This window comes from Peromyscus leucopus, chromosome 4, assembly GCF_004664715.2.
Source record: "Peromyscus leucopus breed LL Stock chromosome 4, UCI_PerLeu_2.1, whole genome shotgun sequence".
Taxonomy (NCBI): Eukaryota; Metazoa; Chordata; class Mammalia; order Rodentia; family Cricetidae; genus Peromyscus; species Peromyscus leucopus.
The window spans coordinates 39,280,000-39,296,290 of NC_051066.1; the positions used below are offsets into that span (position 1 = coordinate 39,280,000).

The following is a 16,291-nucleotide window of genomic DNA, read 5'->3' on the forward strand; positions in this document are numbered from 1 at the left end:
GCTTCCAAAACAGCTTGTCGAAAGCTTCAAGTTCAAGATGGAAATAAAACTAAATACCAAGAATTAAGTCTTGTAGACCTTACCTCATTAGATGCTAGTAGGGTGTATGTAATGGTGGTTTTTATTATTATGCCTGTGATTTGAAAGAGCTATATGATTTATTTTTCTAATCACACACCTTTGAAGAGATGAAAGCTTCAATTTATTTCATAAAATGCTTTTTTATGGGTTTTTGACAGCTTGTCTTTCTGCAAGCAATGTGTGAGGAGAAAATCAGAAACCCTTGGGTGGATGTCTCTTCAGGGAACTTGTGTGGACAGCCTCCCTATAATTAAAGACAGTTGCCAAGGCTTTGTAGGAATGGTGGTCCCCCCTTGGGCCATTCTCTGTACTGCTTGCAGTATTCCTGCCCACCGAGCTGACTTTCCAGTTCCTGACAACTCTCCATTTTAATTCTGTGTTTTCCCTTGACTGCTGTTTGTTTCTGAGGAAATGTCCGTTAGCCTCTTCCTTGGCTTCCTACCTATTTTTAGACGGTTCAAGTTTTTCCTTTTTCCTTCACTGGAAGCTTTGGTACTCATCCTGTTTGCTTTCATACTTTCAAATACAGTCTTTTTATTTTTGGTGGTGGTGTATTTTTTTCTTTTTCTCTCAGGTGTAACATGCCACATAGCTTAGATTTTTTTTCGAGTTCACTTTCCTTACTGCTTCCTAAATCCTCCCAGGTCACCAATATCCGGTATCTTCGCTTCTCCAGAGTTCTTCCACAGATTCTGTTGCTGACATGACTTGAAGTATCCATTACTCATCTGCTCTCCTGGAGTTGCTGGTGCACATCTGGGCTGCTCTTGCACTTTCTTCTGTAACGAACTCCCACTTCTGGATTTAGATCTTTATCGATAAAAGCACATTTATTACACAGCTATATAACAACTATTCAGACTAATGTATGATCTAATAAGTGATTAATTACAAAGGAGTGGTCTAATATAAAATGCTATCAAAACTATAAATATTAATTACTAATTAATAGTTCATAACTATCTCAAATTATTTTTAGAACTAGGTAAGGTATAAATTATAAATGGATGCTAGTAGAATAAATCTACTTTGAACTGTGACTTTGACAAGGTAACATATTATTCAGAAATAGAAACTATTCAGCATTTAACATGCATATGTTTTCCCAAACACAGTTAGTGTGGCCTGTAAGACACAGTCCACATGTTCTCTGGAGGCATCTCTGAGTTTCAAACGTCCTTTTGTCTCAAACTTTTATTCTTCTCAATCATTTATGGTTGAAGAAATCACTAGACAAACAGTGATTTTGCATTCACATATTATTAGATAGTTACTAATAGACAATTATTGTGTCTCCATCAGAACAGGAGAATTAAAATAATAGGAAAGGGATGGCAAGATGGCTCAATGCCGAGCCTGACTGTCTGAGTCATTCCTAGAACCCACATGATAGAAGCAGAGAGCTATCTCCCTCAAGTTGTCCTCTGACAACACACACACAGACACACACACACAGACAGACACACAGACACAGACACACACACACACACACACACACACACAAAATAAATAAGTGAATGAAAAAAAAATCAATTATTTTGAGTATAATTTCAAGGTCAAATAGAACTTGATTCTTAAGAAAACAATTATTTTTGAGATAATACTACAAAGAATACTCATAAACTAACCAAAGTTTAATTTTTATAATCCAAGAATAGTCAGCATAATTTCAGAATTACAGAACCTCACAGGTTTTTGATTTATTACTTTTTTTGAGACAAGGTCTTGCTGTATGTTCCAGATTGGCCTCGAACTCACAACCCTTCTGCCTCCTGCCTCTGGAGAGCTGGGCCAATTGTCATGTGCTACCCTGTCCAGCTTAAAAATATGTTTTTAATTATTGACCTTTGCGTAGGAACCATATTGCAGTCTTTAAGATCACATCTTTATTCCATGGAATGAAATGAACTTTTAATATCAAATATTAAATTTTAATGTTATCAAATATTCAAATAATGAGAATCCCTACTTACTATTGGTCCCATTCTTAAGACACTAAAGAACATTAGCACTCAGATTTTAAGCATCAATTTACAATTTAAAACTCCTGAACCAAAAACAAAACCCTTTGAAGTGTTTCAAGGTGTTTTTCTTTGTTATATTCGGAATAAGTGAATTATTTCCAGGAAAAGTCATTACTATCTTGTAATTGACAGGTGTTAGAGTGTGTGTTGGCAATAGTAGATACAAATAACATTTATCTAGTTTGATTATGTTAGGTTAACGTCTTAGTTTTCTATAACTAAAAACAACCTCAGAGTCTGTCTGTCTCTATTGAATGTTGATATTCACACACCCATTTAGTTGTCCTCTTAGGCAAGTTTTTGTTGAGGGAGCTTTTTTTATTGGCAGAGGGACTAGGTGACTGAAGTTGTGATTGAACACGGCTTTATTCTCTTTAAGGTGATGTTTACTACTAGCATTCACAAAGACCAGTTGTCTCTCTGTCTCATTTTCTGCTATGCTAAATTAAGGGCAAAATATTAGAAAACACTTCCAAGGTTGACAGTGAAGGCCTGAGTTTAGATGCTATGGGTTAATAAAGAAATGACACAGACATTGGAATAACTTATGAATCTCATTATTTGAAATTTGATGAATCCCCGGATCTTGTGTGAGAAACCCTGATTGTTTTTTTTTAGTTGTAGGCATGATATTTGGGATATTGTAGTAGTGCAAAGCTATTCTTGTAGGTCATTATAATGCAGCGTGGTAGGCTAATATGGGTCTCATCTCTGCTGATGGAAAATATTACTGTGACCGGGCAACAGAACAAAATGCACATTTTAACTTATGTGCTTTTATCTTTGGGTTTCACTATTGTGTTTTCCCCCCATGTCTTAGGATTTTTGGGGGACTTATATTAGATATCAAAAGAAAAGCTCCATTCTTCTGGAGTGACTTCAGAGATGCTTTCAGCCTGCAGTGTTTAGCATCTTTCCTGTTTCTCTACTGCGCGTGCATGTCTCCTGTCATCACCTTTGGAGGACTCTTGGGAGAGGCAACTGAAGGCCGTATAGTATGTATTACACTTTTCTCCGAACTTCGAACCTTAATCTGTTTTTTTCTTTCTTTTTTTTTTTAAAGATTTGTAGTTATGTAAGTGAGCATTGGATTTGGGTTTTGAAGAGAGATTTGATACATGGTCCAACAAATAAACTTCCTATGAATTTCCTAGATGGCTAATGTAGCTGGTGATCTGGGAATAAGAATGTCTTGGAAATACTTATTTTTGAATCTTATACAAGACTATGGCCTGATGCCACGTCCCTTGATCTAAAATTCTACATCAGTTTTAAGTTCAGTCTATTTTTCAAAAAAAATCTGAGCCATGCTTCTGTTTAGACACTGACTCTGAAAATATTTAAATATTTTGTAAAGCAATAAAAAATGAAGCAAGAAGGTATAAATTATACTTCCCAGTGGCTGTCACTAATTTTCTATTACCACATGCCATTTTCTCAGCCTCATTTCCCATATTCTGCCCGGGGTTGCTAGGAATAACATGGTGAAGGGTAAAAATGTGAGCCAACATATTTGAAATGTTTATACCTATTACAGTGACTGCCTGTTTAGCTTAGGTAATAGATCCATTCATTTTTTTTTTTTTTTCACAGAGTGCGATCGAATCCCTCTTCGGAGCGTCTATGACTGGGATAGCCTATTCTCTTTTTGGTGGACAGCCCCTTACCATATTAGGCAGTACAGGACCTGTTTTGGTGTTCGAAAAGATTTTGTTTAAATTTTGCAAGTAAGTATTATTACTCTTGCCTGCTATATGCTTTTCCATTGGTGGGTTTTTTTTTTCTTCACCCAGCATCAATTTTGGAGGTCTGTGGGGAGAAGTGAAATTGGCTGGTATGATTCTGTTTTTTAGTTTTGTCTCTGAATCGAAATGAAGGAAAAGTTAAAAGATTTATGCATATATCGTACATGTAATATTTATAATAAATGATATTTGGTTTTAAACACCAAAAAAATCTCCATTAGCTTATCCCATTAGATTTCTCTATAGACAAAGTCTTGAGCTCAGAGACTCACTTTGACTTCCTGAACTGGGCTTATTTCCACTTATTTACATGGTAGCAAGCTATAAAATGACCTTCTTCCCACACATTCCCATTTCTCCTAGAGAATATGGGCTGTCCTACTTGTCTTTACGAGCCAGTATTGGACTTTGGACTGCAACCCTGTGTATCATCCTTGTGGCCACTGATGCGAGTTCCCTTGTCTGCTATATCACTCGGTTTACCGAAGAAGCTTTTGCTTCTCTTATTTGCATCATTTTTATCTACGAAGCCCTGGAGAAATTGTTTGAACTCAGTGAAGCCTACCCAATAAATATGCACAACGATTTGGAACTGCTGACACAGTACTCGTAAGTCCGATTTCTGCTCTTGGCTGCCAGGCTTTTCTTTTCACAAATATTGCTATTGTTTCAGAAATATGATGACCTTACTCAGCACAGAGTATGCCTTAAATTGATTCATGACCCACATCCTTGACCTTTAGAGCTGAACAATGTTTTAAGTCGTCTAATCAGCCACACATCTGATCCTTGGGTTCTTGTTACAGCATCTCTGCCAGGAACATCGTTCTAAAGCTCTGTTTGTCGAGTGTTTCGTAAAATAAACACATAATTAACCAAGTCAATATAAATACAGATTGCTTTTGTTTTTCCAAACTGTATAATTTTGCTTTTCTTTTAACTTCAGATTTAAAGTAACTAAGTGAAAGAAACTCTTCAATTCTAAGTTGTAGTAGTTTGAAGTTTGAAATTGTGATTTAAAACAGATGAAAACAACAAACTTAAGGTTTAATTTTGCTTTTGGACATTTGTGATAAACATTTTTAAGTATTAACTACTGAAGAATATATTACAGTTCAATACTGAAGAGGAATTAGAGCTTTCAAATTTTGGTACACTAGAAATCAGGAATTGCTCAGACACTGAACCTATAGAATATATATGATCAGTAAATAGTACTTTTATTTAAGTTTAGGATTTTTGTTCCATTTATATATGGAATTTCTCAGAGAAAATGTTTGAAGTGATGTATTTTTAATCAGGCATTTTAACCTCTATTCCAGCCACCAGCACCACTTAGATGTCAAAATTACATAATAATAGTTTAATGCTATAATGTTTAAAGAGTGAGATAATGATTCATTGTTAAAAAATGACATGGTTCTTAGTATTTAACATTTTCTTGGCCTTTGGAGAAAAGCAAAGTACCTCTAATTGGAAGCAAGAAAATTCAAGATTTACATGTAGAATAATTTTCCAAATAAAAATAATATTGATGGTATTGCGAATAAGGCCATGAAGAAAATAGGTGGATGTCCTGGACATTCAAGAAGAGGCAGATAAAAGACACATGCTTGCATTCCTTTTATTGACTGATGGACTGGTGAGCACATTGCTACAATGCACATGTGGCAGTCAGAGGACAAAATGAAAGCATCTTTCCCCTCTTTCTGGACATTGAACTCAGGTTGTCAGACTTGGTGTAAGCACCTTTACCTGCTGAGCCATGCCAATGCCCATTAGTATGTTTATTGAAAAGAAAGTAGAACTGAATTTGGTTATCTTTGTTAGGATACATAATTATCTCTGGTTACAGTCTTAAACCAGTCATAATTTAATGCTAAACACAAAACTAGAAGATAGTATAGCCACAGTGAGTAACATTCTTACACAGAGAGACAGAATAAAGAGATGAGCGCTGTATTGAGATACTGGTACAGAATGTTAAGGTGCCACACCAGATGAGTACCTCACTTTGACATGAACTTTGGAGGAAAGCATTAAGGAGTAGGATAGGGATGGTGTTCACATAGAAGACGTGCCCAGGGCTTTGGAGAGTCACTAAAGCTTTAAAACATTTGAAATCAGAATGATGGTGGTAAAGCCAGAAATGCTGTCCAGATATTGTTAATTTGATACAATTTTTAGTGCATTGACAAATACTAATAACTTGTCTGAGAGAAAACATGTAGAACAAATAAAGCAGGTAAAAGCTGTGCTAGGAAGGCACCAACTGTTCTTGCAACTTTGGTAGCAACTTCTTAGGTATGTAAACTGAAAAACATGGTTGAATATCCTTTCATGCAGAAAGAAAAGTCTTAAGAAGCAAGGGTTGAGCCCTTGATAATGTAATTAGCTTAAAGTTAGAGTCATGGTGGCTATTCCAGGCATGTAGGTTTAAAAATGGCGACAGTTGTAGAAGGCAAGAGACAAGAATGTATCACAAATCTTTAGAGAAGAAGAGAGATCCGACAAAATTAAGGAAAGAACTTTTTAAAAGATCATTATTAGCTTTAAGAAACTGTTATATTGAGAGAGAAGGTAGAATGAGAAGCCATTTAGCCAAAAATTAAGAAAAGAGAAGGTGGCAAAGGACTGGAGAAAGTATATGCCTAGACCACTGGGTGTCAAGGAAGTAAAACTATGCCTGTTGGGGAGGGCAGTGAGATCATTGGTAGGACAATTTATGATGTAAAAGAATCACTTTGAAATGAGGAATGGAAGCCGAGAGAAAGGAAACCACAGAGATGTCAGAGACAGGGTGAGTAACACGGAGTCAGAGCTTTCAAGGAGTCAAAAAAATGACGAGGGCCAGACAGGTGGTAGCAATAAATACAACCAATGACACATGGATGCCTGAAAGTGAAGCTTACTGTACCCATGGGCCTTACTTAGCATGGTGATCAAAAGACAAGGGTCCCAGGTCCTGATGTCCCCATGTTTCCATCTCTGATTCTTACAAAAACAAATTTTTCTTAAAAATTAATTTTTGGTTAGTCTACACACTGTTAGGTTTCATAGTGGAATTTTCAAACAAAAGTTGTCTTGTCGATTCTCCTTCCCACTCTTCTCCACTACCCTCCTGCCCCTGTACCTCTCTACTCCTCTCAGCCTTCTTTTATACACTGGGTTCCATTGCCCTTCTCTGTCCCTCTAACACCCTTGTTTCCCCTGTCAGGGGAAAACCATTGAAAGCTAGGATCTCCATAGAGCAGAGAACATGGGAGAGGATCTTCCCAATCCCCCTTTGCCTTGGAGAGCACAGGCCGCTGTGACCTAGCTGTGTGCGCACTAGGCATGGAGTGTGTGCTGCTCTCTGGGCCCATTGCCCATACTTAGCTCTTCACTGATGGTAAGGGGCTGGACAGGCTGATTCGGCAGGATGGGCAGACAGTGAAGTCTTGCTGTCAGTGGCATCTCAAATGAGCATTGCAGAAACTGAGTGACAGTCTCCCTGGGCACAGTACTGACCACAGGCTGGCACTGTCCTGTCTCCTATTTGTTTTTACATTGTGGTTGTTTGCCAAATGTACCCCAGTTTGAATATACATACCCATTAAACAGCTCTAAATTCTACCAATGGAATTAATTTTATGAATTGAACAGTCTTTTTTTTTTTTTTCTACGAGTACATGGCTTTTATCAGGTCTTGTCATGACTTGCTTTCTCGAGAAACAAAATCAACCTTTTTGTTGTACATCATGTGCTTTTAATTATTTGTAGAAAAGGAATTTGAAACGGGCTGCTAAGAACAGCCATTTTATTACAATAATGTTTTGTGCACTCTCTCTGCTTCATGAAGTCTGTGTGACATTGTAGAAATTGTCTTATCCTGTCGCTGTGACCATTAGTTTTTAAGGCTCATCTTACCAATGCCCACATCAAGATTTCTACATTAGATATTGCTGGCTTCATGCTTTCACGGGTTTCATTTTAAAAGTTCCTAGAAAATGTTATGGCCTGGACACACTACATCTGAGATTGTGATTTTTGCAAACTGAATGTTCCTGTAATTGCATATATGTTACACTATATATGCCATATGTTGTATTCAGGAAGAAGATATTGGGAAAATGCCAGCATCCTTAGGTTCTACATTTCAGATATGCTTTGTAAAATTTGGCCCTTCTATTCTTTATTCAAATTTCCCTATAGTATACTAACCAAATAGCAAAATGCTCTTGAATTAAATAAACAATAATAAAAATTCCCTAGCTTTTCTGGCATCTTAACCTTACAATGTGGTAATATGTAGACCTTACATTTGAAAATACACACTTCCCTTTTATTGTGCCAAGAGCAAGTGTCAAGATAATCTATTTAGTTTTAAGTATATTTTACACCAGATGATCAAACTGAATATGTCACATTAGCAATAAGTAATGAGTTTGAAGGAATCATTTTTTCCCTGGTAGCTTTGATTTTAAGGAATGGCAAAAAATAAAATGTTATGCTTGTGTAAGATGAAATGTTTCTTCAGTACATAGTAAGGTTCTCAAGGATGGCTATTAAAGAAAGAGTAAGAAAGCATGCATAGGACAAGAAGGGAGAAAGGGGTTACCATGGGTAAGGATGGGAACTAGCCAGAGGGTGCTGGCAGCTGGGGAGGAGAATACATGAGAACAATGTATGGCACCTACATATGAAAATGACATTGTCAAAGCCACTACTTTGCATACTAACCTAAGAAATCTAATTTTTAAAACATGTATACATTGTACTTTGCAAATATATGAGTTAAAGCAAAATTCAGGGTATATTACATGAGTTTCTCATATATATATAGATTATACTTTCCAAGTTACTTTTCTAAATTCATTCTTCTCTCATATATCACATCCTGACTGAGTTTCCTCTCCCTCCTCACCTACCAATCCCCACCCCGTCCACTCCTCCTCCATTTCCCTTCAGAAAAGAGCAGCCGCGCCCGCCCCCCCTCCCCGGGACATCAAACAAACATGGCATATCAAGTTGCAATAAGACTAGGCACCTCCCCTCACATAATACTGGATGAGGCAACCCAGTAGGAGGAAAAAGGTCCCCAAAGCAGGCAAATGAATCAGAGACAGCCCCCAGTTCCCATATGCAGAGGTCCTAGGTCAGACCCCTGATTATTGGTTCAGTCTCTGTGAGCCATTATGAGCCCTGCTTAGTTGGTTCTGTGGGTTTTCTTGTGGTGTTCTTGACCCCTCTGGCTCCTACAATCCTTCCCCCTCTTCTGCAGGATTCCCCAAGTTCTGCGTAATGTTTGACTGTGGGTCTCTGCATCTGTTTCCATCATTTGGTAGATGAAGCCTCTCTGATGACAACTGGCAATTGGGCTAGGCACCAATCTATGAGTATAGCAGAATATCATTAGGCATCTTATGCTGAATTTTTGTGTCTTTTTTTCCCCCAGTGTTACTTGCTTCTATCCTAGGTCTCTGAGTTATCCAACCTCTTGTTCCTAATACAGGCAGTGTCAGCGGTGGGGTCATGGCATGGGTCTCAAGCTGGACCAGACATTAGTTGGTCATTGTTTCTGTTTCACCTTTACTCCAGCACATCTTGCAGGCAGGACAAATTATAGGTTGATGGTTTTATGGCAAGGTTGAAGTCCCAGTCACTCTACTGAAAGTCTTGTTTGGTTACAGAAGATGGCTGTTTCAAGCTCCATATCCCCCATTACTAGGAGTATTCATTAGGGTCACCTTCGTAGATTCCTGGGAGTTTCCATTGCACTAGATTTATTAGCTCATCTCTGAGATGCCCCTCAATTCTAGTTGTCTCTCCATGCACTTTCTCCCTCCATCCTCCCCAGCCTGATCCCTCCTATTTCTGTCCCCACTCTTGTCCAAACTAGCCAACCTGTCAAACAGCAGCTAAATAAGGGAGTGAGGATTAGGAAGAGACAAGACAGAGAATAGAATCAATCAGGAGGACTGTCAGTAAATACTGCAGCCCTGAATTTATTCCTCATGGCCTTTATGTACAGAAAACAAGGAGGCAAAAAGACTTCCTTAGCTTTTAAGGACACCGTGGTTCAAGGTACAGACAAGGGTAAACATCTCCTTAATTCTCAGAACATCTGGTGACCACAGCCTTTGACAAAACATCCTGTTATTCAGTCCTGAGGAGCAAAAACCAGATTGAACTCTGACCCTAAGTCAAGATGGAATCAAGCCACAAGATGGAGTCACTGTGGGCTCCCACACACTTGACCCTCGTCCACCCGCAATATCTATTCTAATTCCCCTTCCCAGGGAGATTCATGTGTCCCCCCTTGAGCCCTCCTTGCTCCTTTCCAAGTTTCTAAAGGAGAGTGCCTACTACTAAGTGCTGAGAAATACTTTTTGCTTTTGTCTCTGATGATGGTTTCATTTTTTCTATGCTCCAATATTTACTTTATCCTCCTTTATCTGTGAAAAGATAGTCATTTTTAAAAATAAATGCTGCTGACTGGAATTATACTCAGTGTCTTTTCTCTTAGTTACACAACTAGATTTGAGCCTTGTTTAAGATTTAAAAACTTAAGTAACAATTTTGTCCCCCATAGTTCTATCATAATGCTACAGAAATGGTCAAGTCAGGGGAGAGGAGCTTGGGTGGGCCTGCCTCATTTTGGTATTCCATGCTTTGTTGACTCACATGGGAGGCCTTACCCTTTCTGAGAAAGGAGGTGGGGAGAGGGAACGAGATGAGAGGAAGGAGGAGAAATTTGTTGGTATGTAAACTAAATAAAAATTAATAAAAAAGTAAAAATTGAAAAAGAAATGGTCAAAGCATACTTAATGCATTTTAGTTAACTAAACATACTCAAAATAATTGTCATCCTTTGCCAAGTTTGACAAGTAAAGTGAAAAAATAAAATCTCTCTCTGTCTCTCTCTCTCTCTCTCTCTCTCTCTCTCTCTCTCTCTCTCTCTCTCTCTGTGTGTGTGTGTGTGTGTGTGTGTGTGTGTGTGTGAAGAGAGAAAAGGGTGCTTATGGTGACCAGAAAAGGGTATCAGATATCCTGAAAGTGGAGTTGAAGGACTTTCTAAACCACTATGATGGTTCTAGGAACTAAAACCAGGTTCTGTGCAAGAACAGCAAGTGTTTTCTCCAGTTAATTGTGTTTCTGGCCTCCATGTTTCTCTGAAATGTATTTTTTTTTTGTACAATTGTTTTTAAAGATATAATATTTTCTGTAAATCTGCCTGCTTTTCTGAGTTACTTGGAAAAACTTAACTTTTACTTCTGTCTCTGTTCTGAGTGTGCTGTCTCTAACACTTCGTACTTCCTTACTCTAACTCTCCCCCTGCCCTGCACCCCCCCCCCCAATGTGGCTGCTTGTCCATCACGTGTCTTACCTCTGTGCACTCCTTGCTGGCGTAAACCTTGTCCTCTCCTCTAGGCAGCTGTGGGGTTTTATAGTTTGCCTGCCTTGCCGTTTTTCTTTTAAACTAGTCTTCAAGTTTTTAAAAATCATTGAATCTACAAATTTTGAATAAATTTGACACACTAAAAGGATCTTAACATGGAATGAATAAATATAATTATACGTGGCTATATATATATATTTATATATACATATATATATATATATATAATTATATGTGGATATATGTGGATCCAAAAATTAGTTCTGATTGAAAATTTAGATAGGCTATTGACTTGGTGGAGGAATCATCTGGAGGAAGTTGGCGAACTAGGATGTCAACCTACCACATTGACTAGAATTACAGGAAGAAGATAAAGAGAGTTTTCAGTTTGTTCACTAGAACTCACTAATCAAAAAATAAGGAATGAAATTTAAGGAAACACTGTATCTTCAAAGAACTTGGCACATATAATATAAGTATGTTTTTATATGTACTGCACATTTCCCCCTACAACTCCCTCAGCCCACTCCCACCCCCACATGCCTCCTCTGCCCAACTTCATGTCCTATTCTTCTTTTAATATCCCATGGAGTCCAGTCACTGCTATGTTTAAAACTGATGTGCAATCTTGACATAAAGATTTTCTCTTCTAAATTGTTTATTGTAAGTCATCTTACAATGAAACAAATACACCTGTAGGCACCCCATAAAATATTTATCAACAAATGAGCTATCAATAAAGGAAACACCTGGGGTTGGAGAGAAGGGTCAGTGGTTAAGAGCACTTGTTCTTACAGAGGACCTGGATTTGGGTCCCATCATCCACATGGTGGCTCACAACCAAAAATATCCCTCTGGTTCCAGCAGATCCAGTTTACTCTTCTGACCTCCATGAGCACAAGCAAAACAAGTCGTGTACATATGCATATGCAGGCAAAACACTTAAACACATAAAATAAAATAAAGTAAATTTGAAAAATGAATCATCTAATTCTTGTTTTTATTAAACACTTGCTGTGTTTGTTTTCTGCTCTTGATTTTGAACTCAATTGTTTTTAAAACTGATAGATACATACATTTTGTCATTTAATGTTTGAAAACATATGTACATTGTATACTTTGAAATCTGTGTAAAATTATTTATTCAGTATTATTGTTTCTTTATGGTGGAAATATCCAAGCTGGTTCTTTCTAGCTTTTTGAATAAGAACAATATGTTATCATTACTTACAGTCGCTCTGCTGTGCAGCAGAGCAGCATGACTTCTTGCTCCTGTATAACAATAGCTTACTATGATTCATGAAGCTTTTCCATATCCCCTGCTCTGCTGCTCTCCCCAGACTCTGGTAGCCAACACTCTGCTTTCAGCCTCTATGGGATTAACATTTTTAATTCCATATGAGTGCAAACATGTGGTGGTTTTCTTATTGTTCCTGGCTTATTTTACTTAACACAATGACCATCCATGTTCATACAGATGATAAATTATATGGTATTTTTAGAGAATTAGTATCTCACATATATATAATATACATATATATGCATTCATATGCATACACAATTTTCTTTACTCATTAATTGATATGCACTTAAATTGGTTCTTTTTTATGCCTCTTATGATGAGTTATACAATAAATATGAGAGTGTAGATGTGTCTTTGACCAAGTGATTTCATTTTCTTTGGATATGTAACCATTAGTGGTACTGATGGATATGGTAGTTCTGTTTTTAATTCCTTGAGATTATGGTTTTCCACAATGATTTTATTAATTAACATTCCCATCATATGAAGAGTTCACTTTACTCCACATTCTGGCCGGCACTCTTGTCTTGATATAGTATTTGTTCCATCAGTAGTGAAGTGATTTCTCCTTATGGTTTAGATTTGTGTGTGACTGACAGTTCTTATGGAGCATTTTGTTCACACACTGGTTGGAAGATGTTTGTCTTCCTTGGAAAAATGCCAGTTTAGATATGTTGTCTAATTCTAAATTGGATTATAATTATTTTGTCATTACCTTTGCTCCTGAATTGAGTTCTTTGTAAATTTTGGTTATTAATACTTGTCAGGAATATTCTTTTCAAACAGTGTATCTTATTCCGTTGGTTGGTTGTTCCCTCTGCAGAAGCTGTGCAGTCTCTTCATTTTGCTTTGGTTTCCTGTCCTTTCGAGTCACACTCCCCAACTCTTCCCTCACCCATTCCAATATCTTAAAGCATTTCTATGTTTTCTAGTAAAAGTTTCATAGTTTTTGGTCTTCTAATATTTAGGCCTTTAATATATTTTGTATTGTCTTTTGTGTATGGTGAGAAATTGGGGTTTAGTTTTATTCATGTGTTGACTTAACTTATTCTAATGCTAAAGTTGTTTCCGGGAGCAATGGTATAAAAAATGGTTCATTATTGATCTGTTTCATTCTCACTGGCCCTCTAACAAGCTGTGAAACATTCAGGAGCAGAGCTGATGTGTCTTCATCTTTCTGTCTCCCAACACCCTGGGGGCTGTGTAGATACCCCTGCACCCTTGCCAACTGTGTCTGTCAGGAATTTGTCCTGTCCACTCTCAGCCATTTTACTTCCCAAAGACTATAGTTTGATTGACAGGTACTAAATAGACTCATCTTCCACACTTTCTTGTCAAAGACAATGAGAAGGTAGAACATTACATCATTAATCAATATTTAAAAGAAAGTTCTCTCCTTACAAATTAACCAAATAGTCACATGTTATACACCAGATTTTGGTGAGATAGAAAGACTATTCTTAGAGAGTTCACAGTCTATGAAGTACTGACCCAATTTCTCTTTGCTTCTGAGCTGACCTAAATTTAAGGATGTATTCTGAAGTATTTAAAGTGAAATTTAATGGTGTTTCAATTTACATTAAAATATCCCAGCATTGATAGTGAGATAATTTCATTTTCATGCCTTGAGAAGCTGATGTTCTGACCTAGAATCCAGCTAGCATTAAGTCAGGAAGCAATATTCTAGAAAAAGCCCCCACAAACTTTCTAAAGTTCCTCTGAATTTCTGTTTTTCTGTAGTTTTATGTTTGCTCAATTTTTGTGAAGCAGATAATATTTGCTTTAAAAAAACAAGTTAGTGGTTTGTGATTTATCTATAATCAAATAAGGCATAAGTGGAGTTTTTTCTAATGTACTACTTCTTCTAATTAGATAGTATGATCTCTCTGTACCATCCAGCTTTATCTTTCGTGTTGGACACATTGCCTTGCATCCCATATAAAAGTTATGCCATGCATGTCTTGATGCTTTGTATATGATTTGATACATTTACTCAAGTTATCTGCCATTCCTGTTGTAAAGTTTTGATCAGATTATTTTGAGTCATGTAATATTCCATTCCCTGTTCATTTCTTCATTCTTCACAACTTTGCTGGATGTTTTAAGGGTCACAGCTACTTTAGTCATCTTTAGAAGCTGTTCTAATAATTTGTTATCAGTGGAAGGAAATTTCCTTTAGCTATGAAAATTAACATTCTAATTGCTCTGAACAAGATACTTGTAAGGTATTTATTAACTAGCCAAACTCAGTTAGTTTAGAATATTTTCCTATTTATAAATGCATTTCTTGATAATATAAGGTGTTCTACTTACACATTTTATATTTACTAGTTAGCATACAGAGAAATTCAAATGGAAAGTATATCTGTTTGTGTATGCATGTGTGTATGAGAGAGAGAGAGAGGAAAAGAGAGATGTTTTATATAAAACAAATATTCTGTGGTGTGGCTTTATTATTTTTATAACACAGAATATTATTTAAATAAGAAACATAAATATGTTGGCTTCTATAAACATGCTACTATAATTTTTATATCTTGTATTCATATATATTGTGCTATAAAGCACTCTTGTGGGCTAATTTAGTCAATAAAAATGCTTGAAAAGGCAAAAAACCCTTCCAGTTTAGTTCAGAAAGGAGGGCACTATTAATAACTGCCAAGGCAAAGGGACAGCAACTGTAGCCTAGGAACTGAAGTCAGTGACAAGGCTGAAGGGAGTTCTACCAAGTCATGCTTTCCAGAAGACAGCCATGGGTGGGCTCGTGTCGGGAAGACGGATTACCTCCATTATCCTCGGGGGGGGGGGGGGAGCAGACTTCTGCATGCAGGCATTTAATTACACCCTTCCTCTGATCACTCTGTGGCCATTTATATAAACAAGATTGTTGGGAGAACTTGCTTTTCTGTGGGAAGCAAAGGATGGCAGAGGACATTTTTTATAAAAAGTGTATTTTAAGCCAATTGATCCATTTCTACAAGGCATTTTATACAGCTTTTCAAAAATCACACGATCATCTCATTAGATGTAGAAAAAGGCTTTTTTTTTTGACAAAATCCAAAAATCTCTTCTGATAAAAGTCCTAGAGAATCTAGGTGCATGGTAGAATATTCACGATTAATGGCAATATACAGGAATCCCACTGCCAAAATCATGTAAATAGAGAAAAATCTCAGAAGAATTTCTACTAAAATAAGGAACACAACAAGGATGTTCACTCTCTTTATTCTTGTTCCATGCCTTGCTTGAAGAGTTAGCTAGAGCAATATGATAAGTGAAAGTGGTCAAGGGGTACAAACAGGGAAAGAGGTACATTACCCCAATGTGCATATGGTATAACTCTCTCTGTAAAAGTACCTGCATACTCCACCGGGAGAATTCTACAGTTGATAAATTATTCAGCAAAATAGCAGCATACAAAGTCAACACATAAAAATCAGCAGCTTCCCTACATACAAATGACAAACATACTGAGAAAGAAATCAGGGAAACAATCAAATTCACAGTAGCCTTAAAATACTTTAGAATGAATCTAAGGAAGTAAAAGATAGCTTTATAAAATAAAAACTTTAAGATAAGGTAATTGAGGAAGATACAGGAAGATGGAAAGTCCTCCCATGCTCCTGGGTTGTTAGGAGTAATATTGTAAAAATGGCCATGCTACCAAAAGCAAAATTTAGACTCACAGAAATCTCCATCAAAATTTCAATTCAATTATCACAGAAATTGAAAAAATAATCTTGAACTTTAGTTGGAA

General features: G+C 36.9%; 1 protein-coding gene across 14 annotated transcripts in view; it reads left to right on the forward strand.

Moving 5' to 3' along the window:
* The window catches only part of Slc4a10 (solute carrier family 4 member 10), a 270,855-nt gene that overhangs the window by 201,812 nt on the left and 52,752 nt on the right, over positions 1-16,291 (forward strand). For all 14 annotated transcript variants that reach the window (XM_028865674.2, XM_028865529.2, XM_028865911.2 and 11 more), the window contains 3 exons: positions 2,926-3,100; positions 3,699-3,832; positions 4,214-4,459. In XM_028865674.2, coding sequence (XP_028721507.1) covers positions 2,926-3,100; positions 3,699-3,832; positions 4,214-4,459 — 555 coding nt within the window. The remainder of the gene's footprint in view (positions 1-2,925; positions 3,101-3,698; positions 3,833-4,213; positions 4,460-16,291) is intronic.